At 39.7% G+C, this 13593-nt stretch overlaps 1 protein-coding gene across 1 annotated transcript in view; it reads left to right on the forward strand.

Annotated features, from left to right (window-relative positions):
• The window catches only part of LOC134208809 (uncharacterized), a 47942-nt gene extending 37514 nt beyond the window's left edge, over window positions 1-10428 (forward strand). Inside the window, exon 9 of the mRNA XM_062684755.1 lies at window positions 10206-10428. Coding sequence (XP_062540739.1) covers window positions 10206-10428 — 223 coding nt within the window. The remainder of the gene's footprint in view (window positions 1-10205) is intronic.
• Window positions 10429-13593: the final 3165 nt, after the last annotated feature.

A 13593-nucleotide genomic window follows, 5' to 3' on the forward strand; every position in this document is an offset into this window, starting at 1 on the left:
TGAGACACTGTTGACGAAATATTGATTGAATTTATCTGCAATAACTTGTTCTGACTGTTCTAATGTGCCATCGAAGGTTATGGATCGCTGTTTGCTACTATTAGGTTTTAACAAGGATTTCAAAATTTTCCATAACTCTTTGCTGTTATTTTGATGCTGATCAATTTTCCTCTGAATATATTCGCATCTCGTTTTTTTCAACATATGCGAATATTTATTACGCGCGACCTGATACCTTTTCCAATGAATAGCATTATTACTTCTACAAAATTTTCTGTACAATTTGTCCCTTTTACGTTTGAATCGTAAAAGATCCAGATTGTACCAGCTGTTCGAGTTTTTCAGAGATACATATTTATGTTCTATTAGATTATTGGTACAGGTTTTCAAAACGTCAGTAAGAACAGCTGATTTTTGATCTAACGAACCGACGTTTGATTGAAAATCCACGTTTCTTGCGACAAGACCCGAGATAGCTTGTTTTGAATATTTTCTCCAGCACTTTAATTTGATAAGATCACTATTATTATCACTATTATCATCTACGTTAATTACTAGAGTTTCATGATCGGTTATTTTCAAATCACAAATCGTTACCGTACTAACGGAATCGAAATTAGAATATACATGATCAATTAAAGTTCTACTGTGCTGAGAAATACGTGTGTAATCGAAGACCTTTTGTTTCAAATAAAAAAAAGTCTGCTAACCGTTTCAAATGATTCGAATTATGGATGTCACACCAATTGATATTAAAATCGCCAGCGAGTATATTTAATTTACTAGGATCTATGAACATCTCCAACTAGTTCTCCAAAATTTCAACAAATCGCTGGTCATTTGAACTGCTAAAACTGCTAAAATATAAAACTCCATAGTTACCCATCTTCATGCCACGTTCAACTGCAATGCCTAAGAACCAGTTACCATCACAAACTTCGTTCAATTGAAGCTTGAATTGAACCGATTCTTTGACATAAATAGCAACACCGCCAGTGTGTCTTGAATGTGATAAACAAGCAGCTACACTGTAACCCGGGATACTGTACTGTTCGAAAGAATCACTGTCAACGATATGCGTTTCAGATAAAAAGACTAAAAATGGACGTTTATCTTCTACACCCAAAACAATTCTGTGTAACATTCTTTGTATTAAGCATTTTGTATCAAATCTCGCATTCAAACCGATCAGAGCATGTCATACTTGTTAATACAGCTCATTGCATTAAGTCGGTTTATTTGGCTTCGATCAATACATCCAAACGAATCTCGTTGGCTCCTCCTAGACAAGTATATGAATCGTGTACAGCAATATAACTTTAACCCACACAATATTCCCGATTCCATTTAGCTTGATGACGGAAAAGGACACAAATATGCATGGTGCTTATTCCACTCGTATCACTCATTGCTATCCCTGTTACCCTTCCACTTGTCGCATCCGCATAGCATGAAACGTGGATCATGATTGCCTTTGGTCCATTCATTCCTTATCTGGTAAATAGTCCAGATGGTTAGCGCGTCAGTCTAGATGTGCAAAGTGTGGAGGGTCCGGGTTCAATACCCGTCTTTGACCGAATTTTTTTGTAAGGTTGTTGAGGTTGTCGAAGTATGCAGCATTCCACTCCTCGATGGGGAAGTGTAAAATTAGATTCAATGTAGACACTAACACATAACCAGTTCTTATTTTCTCGTGACCGGAGACCTAATGCAAGGGCCTGCCGTTTACTTAATACAATCTGTGCATATGTCGCAAATTATGGCAAACTGTACGCGAAACTAATGCGAGATTGCAATAAAATGTTGCAATCTCTGGTTGGGTGTACAAGCTGACGTAATGCAACGTAGTTTGTAGAGAGACCTGCAATGTTCAAATACAAAATATCGAATTTATTTACATTCATACTAGAACTTGGTTGCTATTCACTGAAATGCAAGCTGCTCTTTTTGCGATCAACTAATCTTTTATACACTTTGCATTCAGTACTGAATGCTCCGTGTTTAACGTCCAAATTCTTTTTACGTTCTTGATTCATTTTATTACAATTAACACATTTCAATACAGATGACGTGCATTCAGATGTCTTGTGAGGTCCATTGCACTTAGAGCACGCGATAGCGTTTTTGCAATCTGTGCTCATGTGCCCAAATTCTCCACATTGGAAACACCTAAGAATACTAATCTCAGGAACAACAAGGCACCGATCAAACCTTATATTTACTTTCTTCGCGGTCAACAAACAGCTATGACTGTCTTTATCGACTTCAATCACAACGTTGTACTTGTTGTATTTGAAACGAGGATTTTCAAACACCCGTATTACTTTTACATCATTGATAGCGATGTCTTCATTCTGATCTTTTAAAATCTGAATGAAGTCATCGGAGGAAAGTTTCGCTCATGCCCATCACTTTTAACCTTGGCACCGATGAGGGAACAACAGCATTGTAATTTTCACCCAACTCGCTTTTAATGCCTTCTTTCACAACATTAATACTATATCCTGTTGCACACTCAGCAATAATAGAGCCGTTTTTCCCGTTTCTAAAGTTACTGATTTTGTGTGTTTTTGGATCTAATTTGGTGGTCAAAAATTTCCGAGTATCATCGCTACTCTGGTTGGACTCTTTCGGTTTTATCACTATAACCGGACGAGCCTTACGAACAACCTTCACATCATTAGCGGTCGTACTTTTTGTCTTAGCTTTATTACTACTATTATTTATTACTACTATTACGCATATTGATTTCGCAATCGAATTTCACAAGTAGAAAATGAAGATCAACAATTCTCGCGCTTAAAATAGTAGGGGCTTATTGGTCGATTTCTCTTAATCGATGTTTTTTCAATTTTTTTTTATTCCTTTATTTATTTGATAGGCACTCTGTGTTACTTAACCGCTATTGTGCCGAGATCTACTGTGGTATTCTGCAGCCAGAATCCACACAGAATTTAGATCTTCCATTATTCATTGTTGTTGTCGTTGCTGGTCTATCTCGTCGTGAGTCCATTGTGTTCGTTTTGTCCATGTCGTGTATCCAATGATCGTTGCATTGTCCGGTTGCCATTTATCCGGGTTACGTTGGAGGAATGTCTCCGAGAAGAACAAGTTGTCAGTTGTCATCGGGCAGCCGTTACGGTGAGGCGTGCATCCCAATACGCCACCACATAGGCTGCGCATCCGGCGACTGACGAGGGTTTTGGTGGAGGGGCTGGGAATCGAACCCATGACCATTCGCTTGAAAGGCGAACGTGTAGCCAACTACGCTACGGGATCCCCTGATGTTTTTTTAATTAATGTGGCGAACTTTGGTAGTTTGCCGAAGATTTTATTGTTTGGTATGATGAAGATTGATTGCACACAGTTGTAGCTTTCAAAACAATTGGGTCCTAAAGCCCTACCTCATTTATGGTTGCAAACGACAGTGCATCGGTCAAGAATACTTTAACCGACGTTATAAAAATACTAGTAAAAGTCAAAATCAGTAAAAATAATATTTTTGTGTTTAAGACATTTTAAGGCAAATTTTGGGTTGTGTAACATTTCAGAACGTCAAATGTTGAGTCAAGAGCCCTGCGGTGTTTTGCTAGTGCGTTTGAATCATATTATTCCGTACGTCAAACAAAACCGAAAATGTCGAGGAAACATTTTTCATCTATTTTTAAATTTCAAATTAAACAATGTTCCTTTTGATTTTTGAATCGAAAGAAAAACTGACGCGTTCAGGATGATTAACTTCATCGTTCCCTGAAAGAAAATCGAATATTGAATCATCATTTTAGGACCCAATTGAGTTATTAAAAAAATATGAAATTGATTAAGACAAATCGATCAATAAAGTTATGCCCCTATGATTCTAAGCGCGAGAAATTCTTTTTACTGTTCAATCAAAGGTAATTGCCTATTTCCGGGGATTAAACCACCCGACTTGGACGTTAATTTACAATGTTATGAAAACTCATATGTGAATATGTACGTTATGTGGAAGATATTGATTTGAAAAATGTATTGGAGGTAACCACTTTCCCTTCGATGGGACTCGAACCCATGACCCTACAGTACGCTAGACTGGTGCTTTAACCAACTAAGCTACGAAGGACCTCCGTCGGCCTTCGCAACCTAGCGGCTACTGAACGAGCTCGAGATTCCCAAATTGGACGCATAGTCAAATCACTCGCAATCCATTTATCAAGCCAATACTTCCACATGTGTATTGTACACGTCCACATTAGAGGAGCGTGAGTATTTAGAATGTCTGGCGGCTATACACATTCTTCATCAGCAACGGTACTTTAATCCCCGGAAATAGGCAATTACCTTTGATTGAACTGAACTTGAGTTGCGTGCTCTTGCCTACGCAATGCGGTCGGGTCTGAGCTTGACGACCGACTGGCAAATAGCTTACACAACCTCACTTGATCAGTACCGTTGCTGATGAAGAATGTGTATAGCCGCCAGACATTCTAAATACTCACGCTCCTCTAATGTGGACGTGTACAATACACATGTGGAAGTATTGGCTTGATAAATGGATTGCGAGTGATTTGACTATGCGTCCAATTTGGGAATCTCGAGCTCGTTCAGTAGCCGCTAGGTTGCGAAGGCCGACGGAGGTCCTTCGTAGCTTAGTTGGTTAAAGCACCAGTCTAGCGTACTGTAGGGTCATGGGTTCGAGTCCCATCGAAGGGAAAGTGGTTACCTCCAATACATTTTTCAAATCAATATCTTCCACATAACGTACATATTCACATATGTTCTTTTTACTGCTTTCATTATTTATGAGAGTTGATCACACAGCTATGTACTTCTGGGAAGAGAAAATATTTTACGAAAGATGTGTCTTTCTGAAATTTAGAATTGAGCACGTTGCTGCATTGGAGGTCAATTATCTCCATTTGAAATATATTATTCACATCAATAAATGGTGTTTTCAAAAATTAGCGAATGGGCTTGAATATTTCTGGCTTCGTTCTTTGGGAAAGTTGACCTTAAATAAATTACAGATTCGATTGGGCGAATAAAAATTTTCGACAGGAAAGGTCAATTGTTTCAAAAGCTACAAGCGTGCTTGTTGATTCTGGTGCAAGATGCTATCAACCTTTACCACACCAATCAGCATTATTGCTTTGATTCTTCAAGTGTCACAATGCTCGTATTCTTTCCGTCATTGTCGGAGCTCCATCAGTTGTTAGACCTTAAGTTTTCAAAGAAGAGTTTAAGCTCCTTCAAACAGGTCTTAACAGCTTTCCGCAGGTCTATACCTGTGGTAGTCGTTTCCTTCATTGAGATCAAAGCCGCTTCCTTTGTAATTTGAAGATGATCATCAATTCCCCTTATGAAGACAGCTACCTGTACATTGTTTTTTACATTCAGTATTTTCATGAAAGGTTTTGTATAACAATGAAAGGTTTCATCCGTATTGCAAAAATCTCATCAGAAGCATGCTTGCCCAGATTTATTTCCTTTAATTAGTAATAACCTACATTATTTATTAATGGATAATAAGAAGGAGCTTCTCGAGACAGATAGAACAGCTTTCGGGCCAGTTATGAAGTATTTTTCCTTACACGCCGCGGGCCACAAATAATGGAGCCAGGGGCCGCATCCGGCCCGCGGGCCGTACGTTGGGTAGCCCTGCTTTAATGGATGGGCCAGTGGTTCAGGAATACCTAGTTTGCATTACTATAGTGCTGTCCAATGAGCAGCTCGAAGTAGCTCGAAGTTGTTCCCGTCCTGCTCGTTCTTGTTTGTCAACAAACGGGCATGAGCAGGACAGGGAGAAACTTCGAGCTACTTCAAGCTCTGATTGGACGGCACTTATGTGTTTCCGAATGCCGAAATTCGTAATCATCTTCGACATTGAAAAAATGCACCGAGTTACCAACCGTTTTTGGTAACAACGTTGTTATATGTTGAAAAGGCCAGCTGATGGTTTGGAGAATGTTTATTGTTTTTTTTTTGTTCAAATTGTATGTTTATATTATTTATATAAATGTTTAAGTGTATAATAATCGTCTGTTTCCACATTTTTGTTTTTGATTACGATGTTTATTTTACGCTTAGTAGCTTAAAGCGTCTTTTCTGGAGATATGCACATTTCATTTTCTGATATATATCACAATTGGCATTTCGTTGCCAGAAAAAGTGGTACATGTACAGTTCCACCCACTAAAATCAGCTTATTTAAAAGAAAATTCGGCAAAATGACTGTTTTCACAACAGATTTTAATCTTATTTTGAATTTCAAGATAGTTTACTGCCGTTAACAATGATTTTAAAAATGTACATGTACCACTTTTACTGTCAATGTTTTTCGGTTTATGTTTCCTTTTGTTCCCATTAATAATGGTACATGTGCAATTTGTTCCAATAAACTTTAAATTTTTCATAAACTTCGCTTATTGTTCACTACTATCATTAGGCACATAAGTCATAACATGTTGGTACTGTTTAGTTGTCCAAAATTGCAAATATGAATTTACTAGCTTTCGAGACGAGCCAGCCTCGGGCTGAAAGTCTCGATAATAAAGACAAAAAAAAAATTACTAGCTGTATGTACCCGGCCTTGCTCGGAGCTGCCAGTTTGATTCGCAGTTTTTTTTACAATCGGAAAATGAATAAACCAATTGATCACCAGGATAATTGTGTTTTCTTATTAATATTTACTTCATCATTTGATTAAAAGAAGGCTAATTTCATTTGAAAAAGGTATTTGAAGAACGCATTTTGAAAAGGGATCAAACCCAAAATCGCCTTATTCTGGTCAACCGTCTATTTCTAAAGAAGGAAAAACATCCACCGATGCCTTATTCTTGGCAAACGCAAATTTTTAAAGAAGGGATCATTGCTTTTCACTGGGCAAACACCCTCCCCTTTTCCATTCTTAACCCACTATCGTCGTTTCCTTAATATGAAGGGGATATCAGAAGTTACACTGAGTTGAACGATAACTAAACAATACCCCTCCTCACACACCCTCCCTCTTTTCCAAAGAACATTCGTAACACCCCTATCGCCGTCTCCTTAATATAAAGAATGTGTATTCCAAATTTGGTTGAAATCGGCTAAGGGGTTCTTTGGTCGAAATCGGCCAAGTGGTTCAGAAGTAGTTAGCGAACATACATACATACATAGATTGGTTTATATATATATAGGTTATTCGATGTTTTTGGGAAAATGCGTCTTCTGAAAAACTTACTCAATGTAACATGCACAATTTTTGCAGGCACCGGCAAGATGAAGTTCCTCCATGTGGCCTAGATCCAAATACTCCCTGATGAATTCTGAGTAGGCTGACTTTAGAGCCGAGTTCGCTTCGAGATGGTGACTCAGCAATAGCAGACGACGAGGTAGTATGACATTCCAAGCTAAATCAAGACTTCAGGTTTCTTCGATAGCGCTCGAAACGACCAGTAGGGTAAGACACTCAGAAGTCGCCTTCACCAGAGTTTTCGCCTCTATTTCAAAATCTTCATTTCTCGTAAACTAGTTGTTGAAAACAGTTAAAGTTGATGTTTTTTCATTCAATCAACAAACAATTTAAAAAAAAACTTCAGCTTTAACTGGATCCAACAACTAGTTTTCAGGGAAAAAAGAGATTTCAAATAGGTGGGATTTTTGGGTGTCTCACCCTATCAGCTCTATTGATGGTTGCAGCAAAATGTTCTTCGCAAGCCGACTCCTCGATGGACATAGTACTTCAAGATTGACACAACTCTATCTCTCAAAATCTTGAAATTGAGTCCTCTAACGAAAGCGTACTACAGACATGGCCGGTGGTGATTGCATTTGGAGGTTGCCGTAGACCAACTGCGCTGGAAACAACCCAACCCAGAGTGGTATTCTAGAGCACAGGCCGTCATTGACCATGCTTAACGAAACCATCCAGAAGTAGATCGTAGTACACTTCCATTCCGATTATCATATCTACGGAGGCTGGCTTGTGGAATTAAGGATCTACGAGTACGAAATCGGATGACCATTCCGATGTGGAAACAACATGTTTTTTATTACTTTATTTTCGTTCCTGCAATAATGCGTCTCCAAATTATCCTGCTGGTATCGTTATCGGAGGTCACCAGTACACGAATTCTTGAACCACCTCGATTTCGTCACCACCTATCCAAACTCGTAGGGGTGGCTTGTATCATATGCAGCCTTGAAGTCGATAAATAGATGATGTGTTAGCACGTTGTATTTGCGGCATTCCTGCAATACCTGACGTACGGCGAACACCTGACCTGTGGTAGAGCGTTCACCCATAAATCCCGCCTGGTACTGCTCACGAACTCTCTTGCAATTGGTGTTAATCAGCGGCATAAAATTAGGGAGAGTACCTTGTAGGCGGCGTTCAGCAATGTTATTGCGCGGTAGTTGCTACAATTCAGCTTATCGCCATTTTTGTAGATGGGACACACGACACCTTCCATCCACTCCTGCGGTAGAACCTCATCCTCCCAAACCTTGGTAATTACCCAGTGCAACGCTCTGGCCAGTCCCTCACCACCGTGTTTAAACAGCCCTCCCGGTAGTTGATTGACTACAGAGGCTATGTTGTTTTCCAGCCAGCCGATCTCCTCCTGGATTTCCTGGAGATTCCGAGCCGGAAGTAGTTCTCTTCCACTAACTGCTCACATTCACCGTCATACCAGTCGTTCTCTGATCTGGAAGCACCGTGCCTAGTGCAAAGGTTGCGGTGCTTCCAATGGCGGATCAAATATCTCTTCAGCCATCTCCCAGCGACGCTGCGCCTAGCTGCTCTTCCGCACTACCAGCTGCTGCGCGTAGTCTTGAGCTAGTCTACCGTCTTATAGCCGCCCAATGTTAAGCCGCGGCTTTCGACTTCGACGCGTGTTGTACACCGTCGAGAGTGTTGAGCGCAGACGTACTGCAACGAGGTAGTGGTCGGATTCAAGTTTCGCAATGCGATAGTACGTACGTTCGTGATGTCGGAGAAGAGTTTACCGTCGATTAGAACGTGGTCGATTTGGTTTTCCCTTTCTTGCTTAGGTGATTTCCATGAGGCCTTGTGGATATTCTTGCTGGGGAATAAAGTGCTTCTGACTACCATTCCGCGGGATGCTGTACGTTGGTGATGCTATGGTTGAAGAAACGGCCTTTTATCCTCAGCTTGTACATCCTTGCGTTGATTGGCTGCCGCTCAGTCACGCGTTGGCGCCGGTTCCCAGCTCGTTGGAGGTTACACAGCATTGGTAGAAAGTAGCCGCTCGCTTGCCCGCTTTTCGACGTCGTCGTCGCGGGGATATAATTCATCGTAGATTATCCTATCGCAACCAGCGAAGCCTAGCGACTTGCAGTTCCATGCTCCAATCGTGATCCTTTATTCGTCGCCTAGGTCGTTGCCGATTGTATCGAGTTGTCTATCCAGCTCAAATTGACAATTTATTATGTAGTGAAATTAAACTGATTTGCCAAAGATTTCAGTGTTTGGTGTGATAAAAGATGATTGCATCTCGAGTTAGAAGCAGCAATCACAGCGCCAGTATTATAGTGATCTCTATTTGAACATCTACTACAAAAGTGTCCCTAAGTTGAACGTTGGGATCAGATCTATATGGGTAATTGTTTAAATCATCATATAAGTGTTCACTTTTATAGTAATTCATTAGTTTTTGAAATCTAAATAAATGCTCACTGACTGATATTCGATCGGAAATTGACAGTGTTTAGCCGAAAATGAAAATGTTACGAAGTGAGGGTAACAAAAGAGACCGATGGGCTTCACCAAAAACACTCGATTATTTAAAGCAAGGTTCTTACATCTAATCTTGATTTAAAGCTCTGTCCGTGTATTCCTTTTCTATGTGTATAAGACTCTTAACCGAAGACCTCTAACAAACAATACGAAGCCACTCTCATATCTCAACAGAAATTAATCGAATACATACCATGCTTCAACCCTGGTCTATCGAATGGTTCGCAATGTTACTGTTTCGCTGACTTGCAAACATGTGAGATTTTACACCAACCAATTGCACTGTTGTTGTCGTCCTCGTCGTGAAGTTCCCCTTCGGCAACTTCTACCGCAGTCATATGTAGCCACCCTGGCATTGCAATCAGTGCATTCTCGGACGATGAAGATGATCACAACATCACCGTACCTCACTCGTCCCCGGGGCTTCCGAGGGACAATCTCACCTCCATTGCCCATTCTCCCCAGTTTTATCCACTGCGCGGTGCAGTATTCTAGCTGTTTATGCCTCGCTGCTTATGAATCGCCCAAGTGTTGATGACGGCGATGATGATCGCGATGACGACTCGGCTGCGAACGAGGATATCAACGCAACGCCGCAGCCGCAACGGTGTTCTCCCGCGCAGAAGACGCAGGGCGAAAATAGCCGGAGATTTATGTGCGCGCCTTCGACTGATCTTCGCTGCATGTTGATAGATATTGTACCTACCTAGATGCAGTTGGCGGAGTATTCTGTCGCGTAGAAGGACGCTCCTGACGGGCTGCCGGCTGCGAGTGCAGCACACAGTGGCAGGCTTTCGAATGACGATAATAGAAATAGGTTGTGTCTAATCCAAAAAGAATTATCATGCAGGGTACCATTATGTTTAAAACACTGTTTAGTTTTTTTTTGCAATCTGCTAATTGAGCCCATTTTGCCGTTTCCTTCCTTTTTCTGACTAAACATCAAGTGTAGGCAAGATATATCCTGGGTGCTTATTTTATCAATTGATAATGCTGATAAAGGTGCTGATGAAAAAATATGAAGTTCTACCCGTTTTACGGCCACCGCGTGCGATTGATAATGAGTACGTGCACCGAAGTTAACTGCAAGCGAGCGATCGGGCGGGGATCACTATGGCACAGATCTCGAACCTTATTTCAAGCATAATTTTTCATAACGACGTATGTAACAAATATGAGGATTCGAGAAATCCTTTGCAGAAAGTTGGCAAAACTTTTTCTAAAACTGTTTTAAAACTAAATCTTTTCCCAATACTTTTTTCCGCTGGCATGCATCATTACAACAAGCGTAATAAGCGTGCTTCACAGTAAAGCTCAGTTCATTCAAATTCATTGTGAAAAATGATAAAATTATACATACACCGGTATGCTATACGTAAGTCGGTGTACATTGGTCGGTTTTCCATAGTGCACGATTGACGCAACTGCAGTTTTGTTTTGTTTTGATTTGTTTGTTACATAGGTCGCTCTTAGTTCCCATATGTTAAAGCGACGTATGTAACAATGAGACTTCAAAAATAGAAATTTTTACATACGTCGATTCGCAAAAAGATTGAATTAAAGAATTTTAAGATCTGAAATCAGTAAAATCGATGCGTATTATATAAAGCCGCGTGTGATTGTCACGTTGTATTAAAAACCCCGTTTTGTTTACTTTTGTTACATACGTCGTTATGAAAAATTATGCTTGATTTTACTGTTGCTGGTGCTTCTGCTTCTACGGGCACAGACAGGTCGGATTCGGGTGGGGGTGAGACACGAATATGTGATGATAAATTTATGAGCTATTAGCGCAAAAAAAACGCACCCCGACAAGAATACTCGTGGCCTGCAGGGTCTCGGGACAAAAGGGGCATGGCGGGATGAACGGATTGTAAACCAGTTTCATCGTCTCGGACTTTGGGGAGTTATTCTCTTTGTTTAACAAATCGCGTATCTCAGCAGAGTGTATTACGATTCGCGTTCGACGGTGGCTCGTCCGAGAGCTACAGGGCCACGGGTGAGCAAAACACCGAAGATCTTTCATTTTTTGTGCGTCTGTGCTCTGCTTCACTGTGCTCTTGTTGGTTTATTGGTTCGTTGACCATTACTAAGAAATAAGGTGATGATGAAATCGTTTTATGTGTTGCTTTTTCTCGCAGGTTCCGATGTGGAGTCTTTTTTGGCCATTTCGCGCTACCTACCTACTACTGGGGCGGAATAAATCAAGATGAGCCGGAAGTCGTTCGTCAATAAGGGCAATGTTTGGTGTTTCGGTGTCGGTCGGAACGTTTCATCTGATGAGAAGTTGCGAGATTACTACGCTTTCTCAATTTGGGTTCGAAGGTACTCCGATTTGGACATCTACTCATTGCGGTTTTTTTACATTCGAGCAAAATTTAAGGCAGAAATACGCAGCAGGGCTGGAAAAATATGTAATTTCGCTAGAATTGTGAAATAAGGTTAACTTCGATATCATTTTCAAGAATGTAATGTAGCTGATAATATGTTTCATTACTATTTATGTCGATAGATTGCATTGGGAAGTAATTACAAATGTTATGTTGGTAGAGCCTATTTTTCATCTAATTGAATATTTTAGATGTTTACTGATTTTGTTGTCACTGGCCATTATTTCGCGAACACTTTGAAAGTTAGCATTGTATCTAATGGCTTCATATTGGAAGGTAATATCAGAGTCAATATTTTCCTTTTTATGTTGATGTTCTTTATTTTCATTTTGTTTAAAGTCCATTAGTGGCTAACAACATTTGTACGATTTTAACACTTTACAAACCGTTGTAGCACTTTTGTACCATAGTGAATGTCCGATTAGGATTTTCCATACGTTGACAATATTTATCGTTTATTAAATTACCATTTCTAAGCAACATACTCGTCAGTCTTGAATAAATAGCACCATTCATTGTATTTAAAACATTCATGATGCTTGAAATAGATTCATTTTTTTTATGAATTTATTATGAAAAAATACATCTCAGTATGTAAATTCAAAGTTGTACGGAACATACTACACATGCTACGGATGATTCACTAGTATTCAATCTCATTGATCCATCTGCGCATCACATGTTCTAACAGCTATCGGATCATTACCAAAAATTAATTTCAACTCGTAGTTTTTGTTCAATTTCTGATCGTTTTCTAATCGATTTCAACTGGCCACATCAATTCTAAATACAGTTGATTTATTCTTATCACGTTTATACATCGTTTGGTTTCTGCGCATTTACAAATGATGAGAAAAACATTACAAATATATTTGATTTTTAACAAAAACTCTCATGTTATTATATTTGATACTGCCTTCCATCTTCTCATATCATCTTTTCAGGATTCAAAAATTATGTAGTTCAACAAATTAATCAAATGAAATAAGTTCGTTTCCCTGATTAAACCAGAATATTTTCCGACGGACGGTTTTCCATCTCCGAGCAACAATTCGTTTCAAAACATACTGGTGATGAAGAAAAGATTTCGAGTTTTTGGTGAGAAAATTCCATATATTATAAATTTACATTATATCAATTTGAAACTATATGATTATATAAAAAACCATCAGGGCACCCGATTGAAACGATTTGGATAGGAAGAGTGGAATCGCCAACTTCCTGTTGTTAACATCTCGTGGATAAAGGGCGGGCTCTTCTCCCCATCTATTGGGTCAATCTGGGAAACGAGGGCTAGATTATATTATTGTATGTACGAACTTTCTTCTGGAAGGAGATTCTCTATTCATCCCGTGGATTTGCATAAGTGTCTCTGCTTATGGATCCACCCCACCCATTTTTAGCCCTTCATACAGGAGTTTGATGAAATTCAAACAATAATCATGATCAAATCGTTTGTCAGATATGGCCAGTGCTATCGGCAGG

The sequence above is a fragment of the Armigeres subalbatus genome, chromosome 2, assembly GCF_024139115.2.
Source record: "Armigeres subalbatus isolate Guangzhou_Male chromosome 2, GZ_Asu_2, whole genome shotgun sequence".
NCBI lineage: Eukaryota > Metazoa > Arthropoda > Insecta > Diptera > Culicidae > Armigeres > Armigeres subalbatus.